Source organism: Benincasa hispida, chromosome 6 (assembly GCF_027475165.1).
Source record: "Benincasa hispida cultivar pf3 chromosome 6, pf3_genome.v1.1, whole genome shotgun sequence".
Classification (NCBI taxonomy): Eukaryota; Viridiplantae; Streptophyta; class Magnoliopsida; order Cucurbitales; family Cucurbitaceae; genus Benincasa; species Benincasa hispida.
The window spans coordinates 45,240,758-45,248,070 of NC_143483.1; the positions used below are offsets into that span (position 1 = coordinate 45,240,758).

Genomic DNA, 7,313 nt, shown 5'->3' on the forward strand with positions numbered 1-7,313 from the left:
AATATATGTTTTCTCACGATTCTTAATCATGATTTCTATTTTTTTTTCATGTAAACATAGGAATTCTCAACCAAATTGTAAGGAAAAAAAAAACCAAGTATTAATTAAAATCTAACTTTTATAATTTTCAAAATTTTACTTGAATTTTAAAACCAAACGTATACAAAATATACAATTTAACCAGGTGTTTGATATGGAGTAGACTTATAATTTAACCATATTCTTAAAATGCTCAACTCCTTTTATGTTAACGATCCCACATTTGAAAGACGAAGAAATTAAATCTCACATAACGTTTACAAGTTACATGAGTTACCTACTCTTTTTCTGACCAGTTGACTTTCAGATGAAATCTCATGTTCAAATAAAAATACTATGTTAAAGAAAATATTGAGGATCTCACATAAGAAAAGAGATAGACATGCATAATTCTTTATACGAAGATAATAAGTTAATTTTGAGATGAAATATTTAATACATTTATTTATTTTACTATGAAGTTGTGTGTATATTCTCCCTCTTGATTTATTTATTCCACTCTAAAAAAGGTTGACTTTTCTTTATCATTTTAATAGCCACGTTTACACAAGGTGAGAAAATGAGATTTATATTCAAATTTCTTCCTGTCCTTTTTCATAATATTATAATAAAAAATTGATGCCCCATGTTTTTCACTCATTTCCCAAGGTCTTAAAATAAAGGTTAGGTGATCTTATGAGAATCATTGAAAGAACCAAAGATCTACATTTTAGGCTATAAATACAAGAGAAAAATTGCATCCCTCCACACTACACCTTGTTCTTCAAGCTATTAAAACAAAGAGAGAGAAAGAGTGGGAAAAAAAGATTGTTAGAAAAAAACAAGTAAAAATGTTTTCTATTGGAAAGAATATAATAGAGGGAGCCTTGAATACCACTGGAGATCTTGCTGGCTCTGTTATCAATGCTGGAAGTAATATTGCAGATCAAATTTCCAATATTGGAGGAAAAAAAATCAAAGGGAAAGTCATTCTTATGAGAAACAATGTTTTGGATTTCACTGAATTTCATTCCACTCTTCTTGATAACTTCACTGAACTCTTGGGCGGTGGTGTTTCTCTTCAACTCATTAGTGCCACTCAAGCTTGTAACATCTCTTTCCCTTCAACTCTCTATATATTTGTACAGTTTAAATTACAAATTTAGTCTCTTTATTTTTTTATTTTTATTACTTGTTATGTTCCTAAATTTTTAAATATATATCTAATATGTCCCTGAACTTTGTAGCTCCTTCATCAACTTTTAAAATATCACATCACAAGCCGAATTGAAGTTTTGAGTCTACTATACGTACTTTAAAATTAATGAATTTATTGGATAGAATATTTTTAAAAAATATGAATAGGTCAAGAACTACATGAGTTATTCCTCTTATTATCAATTGGTTTTTTAGATGTAATCCTACATATGTTATTAGGACCTTACAATATTGATGCTCCATATTTTTCACTAATTTCAAACCTGAAAGCTCATAGATCAATTAAAATTTAACCTCGATCAAGTTCATTAAATTTTGTTCGATGATTAATTTGGTAAAATTTAATTTTCACAGCACTTGACTCACGAGGCAAAGTTGGGAAGAAGGCATTTTTGGAGAGGTGGATAACTTCAATCCCACCATTGTTTGCTGGAGAATCTGTGTTTCAAGTCAACTTTACATGGGAAGATAATTTTGGATTTCCAGGAGCTTTCTTCATCCAAAATGGACATACAAGTGAATTTTTCCTCAAATCTCTAACTCTTGAGGATGTTCCTGGCTTTGGAAATGTTCATTTTGATTGCAATTCATGGGTTTACCCCTCTGGAAGATACAAGAAAGATCGTATTTTCTTTGCTAATAAGGTAAAAATATTTCCCTTTTCTTCTAGCTTGCTCTATTTGAAGGAATAGTTTGTTTATTTCTAATGTAATTATTTGATTTCTATACATAGACATATCTTCCAAGTGAGACACCAAATCCTCTTCGTAAGTATAGAGAGGAAGAATTGTTGACGCTTAGAGGAGATGGAACTGGAGAGCGCAAAGAATGGGATAGAATTTATGACTATGATGTCTATAACGATCTTTCCGAACCCGGTGACGGGCGTCCTATTCTTGGTGGGAGCCAATTCCCTTACCCTCGTCGTGGAAGAACTGGACGACCACGAGAAAGAAAAGGTAAGATTATTACGACCCCGTTTAATAACCATCTAATAATTTATGAAACCGTGCATTTATTTTTCTTGGTGAAATTTTCTTTTAGAAAAAACAATTTTTTCAAAACATGACTTGGTTTTTCAAAACACAATCTTGAAAAGTAAATAACAAAAGGAAAAAAATCAATGAGTGAAAAATGGTGTTTTTAAGCGTAATTTTTTTTTTAAAAAAGGAGAAATTTGCACAAATAGAAAAAATGTCAAACTATTTAGAGAAATAGCAAAAAAAAAAACAAAACACTGATAGACTTCTATCAACGTCATCATATAATCTCAATGCTAGACTTCTATCAGTTCTACCACTCAAAAACACTGATAAACTTCTATTAGTTTCTATCAATTTTTATTAAATAAGATTCAATTTTACTATTTTATATAAATATTTTTTCTCATTTTTCTATTTTTGAAAATCCTCAAATAAAAAAGAAAACACACCTTTTTATATATATATATATATATATATATATATATATAATTATTATTATATTGTGCCTGAGTTATAAACATGAATTACACAAAGGCTAAAATTTCTTGTTTAGTGTTTGAAGTTTGATTTTCAATAATAATAAATTTACTTTCTAACTTTTGTTTTAATTCCTTTCCATTAATGAATCCACTAGACGCAACATTGAAATTTTAAAGGTTTATTAAACAATACAAAAAGATACAAATTAGAGAATTATTAGATATTTTTAAATATTTTAGAGACCAAATAAACACAAACTTTTAACCAATAATAAATCTTAACTATAACAAATATCATATATAATACTCTAATATTGTGTTTATTTTACAAATAATTTTCCTCAAATATATTTTAAAAATATCTCAAATACTTCTACAATCTAAAATTTTAAATCATACCCATTTTAACATATTCAATATAGATGGTGACAAGATTTGTACAAGCTAAGTGGAACATTACAATTTATAATAATCATCCACTTGGTCTATATTATAATAATATTGTTGAATCCAAAGTTCAATTCTTAATTATCTAAACCTTAATGTTATAATAATTTTTCCAATGCCATTAATTTTTTTTTCAGATTCCAACTACGAGAGTAGATTATCATTGATATCGGGATTAAACATTTATGTACCAAGAGATGAAAATTTTGGCCACTTGAAGTTATCAGACTTTCTTGGATTTGCTTTGAAATCACTTGTTTCAACGGTCCAACCAGCGCTTGTAAACTTGGTAGATTTTAGTCCAACAGAGTTTGATAAATTCCAAGATGTTCATAATCTTTATGAAGGAGGACTTCCTGTCCCATTAGATGTCTTTAGGAACCTCACTAAGGGTTTCACTCCACCCATGTTCCAAGAACTTCTAAGGACCGACAATGACCAACGCTTTCTCAAATTTTCACCTCCACAAATTGTTAAAGGTATAATATATCGAGAGAAATGTTGTTTTTCTTTTTTTACTATTTTATAATTGAAATTATTAGATATATGTGAACGCCCCGCATTTTAGATAAAGTTAATGTCTAATCTAAAGACTAATTTGGAATTGATTATGTTATTAACATGTACTTAAGATGCCGTTTGAGTAATTTAGAATTCAAGAACTAAGGGTGGTGGTGCAACTGGTTAGTTCATAAATCTTATAACTTTGATTGGGTTATATCCTGAGGTCAAAAGTTCAAGTCTTTCTCATCCTAATTGTTCTTTTTTTTTTTTTAAATTTTCATAAATAACGATTTGTTAGAGGATTCAATTAAAATTTCTAGGTAAGAAATGGCAACTTACAAAACAAAGATCTAATAATATATGGCTTATATATATATATATTAATTAACTCAGAACTTTATAGACGATAGAAATAGTTAAATATTTCCTTGTCGTCTTCTCTAATTTATATATATTATGTCAAGAGTCCACGAATCAAATTTGCAAATTTAGATATTTTTATCTGAAATTTATATTAATTTGAATTATAATTTAAGGTTGTATAATTAATCATTATTAATATAATATTTTTTATCTAATAATTGTGTATAGAGGACAAGTCTGCATGGAAAACAGATGAAGAATTTGCAAGAGAAATGCTAGCTGGAGTTAACCCTCTAATCATTCGTCGTCTAGAGGTAATGATTTCAAAAATTTTCTGTTCGGTCCATTTTTATATAGAAAAATTTTATTTTATTTTTCAAAAATTATAATTTTATTTATTTTATAGGAATTTCCTCCCTTGAGCAAACTTGACCCCAAAATCTATGGTGATCAAAATAGCAAGATTACTGAAGAAGACATAAAGTTTGGGTTGGATGGACTAACAGTTGATGAGGTAAACCTTAAAAAGACCCAAGCTTAGGTTTTTTTTTTCCTCAAAATTATATTGTTGTGTTTAATTTAATTTTTTAATCTATATATAGGCATTGAATCAGAAGAGGCTATACATATTGGATCACCATGATGCTCTAATGCCATATCTTAGAAAAATAAATTCAACAAAAACAAAAACTTATGCAACAAGAACATTGCTATTTTTGAAAGATGATGGCACTTTGAAGCCATTGGTGATTGAATTGAGTTTGCCACACCCTCAAGGTGATCAATTTGGTGCAAATAGCAAACAATATTTTCCAGCTGAAGGAGGAGTTGAAAACTCAATATGGCAGTTAGCTAAAGCTTATGTGGCTGTGAATGATGCTGGTTACCATCAACTTATCAGCCATTGGTATGGAAATATAATTACTCTTTAAATTATAATTTTGTCCTAAATGTTGAATAATATGCTTTGTGATTTGAAAGATGGATCTAATAACACTTGAAAATTGTTAATTGTAGGTTGAATACTCATGCAGTACAAGAGCCATTTGTGATTGCAACACATAGACAATTGAGTGTGCTTCATCCTATTCATAAATTGCTTGTTCCTCATTACAAAGACACTATGTTTATAAATGCATTTGCAAGGCAAGTCCTTGTTAACGCTGATGGGTTACTTGAAGAAACTCATTTTCAATCAAAGTATTCCATGGAGTTATCTTCTCACATTTATAAGGAATGGAATTTCCTTGAGCAAGCACTCCCCGCTAATCTCATTAAGAGGTAAATCACCAATCATATTGGCATGGTTTATTTATTTACTTCTGCAATTGTTTAGTGGGCTATTTTCAAATATAGTTAAATTTTTCAAAATATTTATAAATATAGCAAAGTGTTACTGTCTATCAATGATAGACACCGATAGATTATTATCACCTATCACTGATAGACACTAATAGATACTGCTAGATGTCTATTAATGATAGTCCACTATCATCTATCACTGATAGACATTGATAGATGTCTATGATTGATAGATTATGACATTCTTCTATATTTTAAAATATTTTAAGCATTTTTCGATTTAAAAAATTTTCATTTTTCGATTATGTCCTGATCCCACTTTCCTTTAGTATCTTGTTAAAAAACCCAACTCCCTTTTAGGATGTTAAAATTCTACGTTTACCATTATTGTTCGTGTGCTATATATATTTTTGTAACAAATTGATTGATTCAAAATCGATATTCATGACCACTCAAAATCAAGAATTTAAATATTAAATGTCGACATCAATATTAGGTTGATTTTCTAACAAAAGGGGTTGGTTAATTGTAGTACTTAACAAACTACCTAGAGACTATTTATCAAACTACAAATTTAGGGATTTCATTATAATCAACCCCATAATTCAAAAGTGGTTTGTGCAAGTTTCCCTTCTAATTATATAACAATCCTTCGATTTATGTAGAGGTGTAGCTGTTGAGGATGCAAGTTCTCCACATGGACTTAAGTTACTCATAGAGGATTACCCATTTGCTATTGATGGACTTGAGATTTGGTCAACAATCAAAACATGGGTTACAAATTATTGCTCTCTATACTACAAAGATGATAAAGCAATCCAAAATGACGTTGAACTCCAGTCCTGGTGGAAGGAGCTTAGAGAAAAAGGTCATGCTGATAAGAAAAATGAAACATGGTGGCCAAAGTTGCAAACTTTCAATGAACTAATTGAAACATGTACTATCATCATATGGATTTCTTCAGCTCTTCATGCCGCAGTTAACTTTGGACAATATCCTTATGGAGGCTTTATTCCAAATAGACCAACTATCAGTCGTAGGTTTATACCCGAAGCAGGCAGTGCTGAGTACAAAGAACTCGAATCAAATCCTGAGAAGGTTTTCTTGAGAACAATCAATTCACAATTTCAAACACTTCTTGGTGTTTCACTAATTGAAATCTTGTCAAGGCATGCTTCTGATGAGGTTTATCTTGGACAAAGAGCCAGCATTGAATGGACTTCAGACAAAGCTGCATTGGAAGTATTTGAGAATTTTGGAAAACACGTGTTTGAAGTCGAAAATAGAATTATTGAAAGAAATAAAGATGTCAATCTCAAAAATAGAACTGGACCTGTTAATGTGCCATATACTTTGCTTCTTCCATCAAGTACTGAAGGCCTCACTGGTAGAGGAATTCCAAACAGCATCTCTATTTGAAGGGGCTCTCTTTTGAGCATATGATGGAGTTCTAAAAATATCATTACCTTCTTTTCTATTGTCACTCTCTTATGTTTAATGTTTTAAGGAAAAAAAAGCTACTTCTTTAGCTACTCATGAAATTAATCCACAAAAGAATATGCTCAAGTAGCTTTGTATTTTATTTATGAATGAATAAAAAGTGATGTTTTTATACTTCACCTTCCTTGCCCTTTATTTGTTGAATGGGTGATTCATAATAAGCATATTTTTTTTAATTAAATGCGATATCTACTAATATAAAATATGTACTTTGACTAATAGGGTTAGAAATTTTAACCTTCTCTACCCCACATATTGTCAAACGCAAGAGCTAAAAAAGACAATTTATCTAAAATATTATTATCCATACATTTTTAAAGTAATTAATAGTACAAATAATTACAACTAATTTTTAAATTGAATAATGCAAATTATACGGTTCAGGACACCTTTTCATGGTTGAACATATCTATTAATCTAATGTAAAGATTGAAATTTTTGTGGATATATATGATTGGAACTTGATCATGAGGTGGAAATGAGCTTTAGAAGCTTAATT

General features: G+C 29.6%; 1 protein-coding gene across 1 annotated transcript; it reads left to right on the forward strand.

Annotated features, from left to right (window-relative positions):
• The first annotated feature begins 786 nt into the window (after positions 1 to 786).
• LOC120080303 (linoleate 9S-lipoxygenase 6-like) lies at positions 787 to 6,928 on the forward strand. Its single transcript, XM_090314795.1, has 9 exons — positions 787 to 1,125; positions 1,591 to 1,880; positions 1,970 to 2,195; positions 3,283 to 3,624; positions 4,241 to 4,326; positions 4,419 to 4,526; positions 4,615 to 4,919; positions 5,030 to 5,293; positions 5,980 to 6,928. Exons 1-9 carry the CDS (start codon positions 870 to 872, stop codon positions 6,731 to 6,733), a joined length of 2,631 nt encoding a protein of 876 aa, XP_090170921.1. The 5' UTR covers positions 787 to 869; the 3' UTR covers positions 6,734 to 6,928.
• Positions 6,929 to 7,313: the final 385 nt, after the last annotated feature.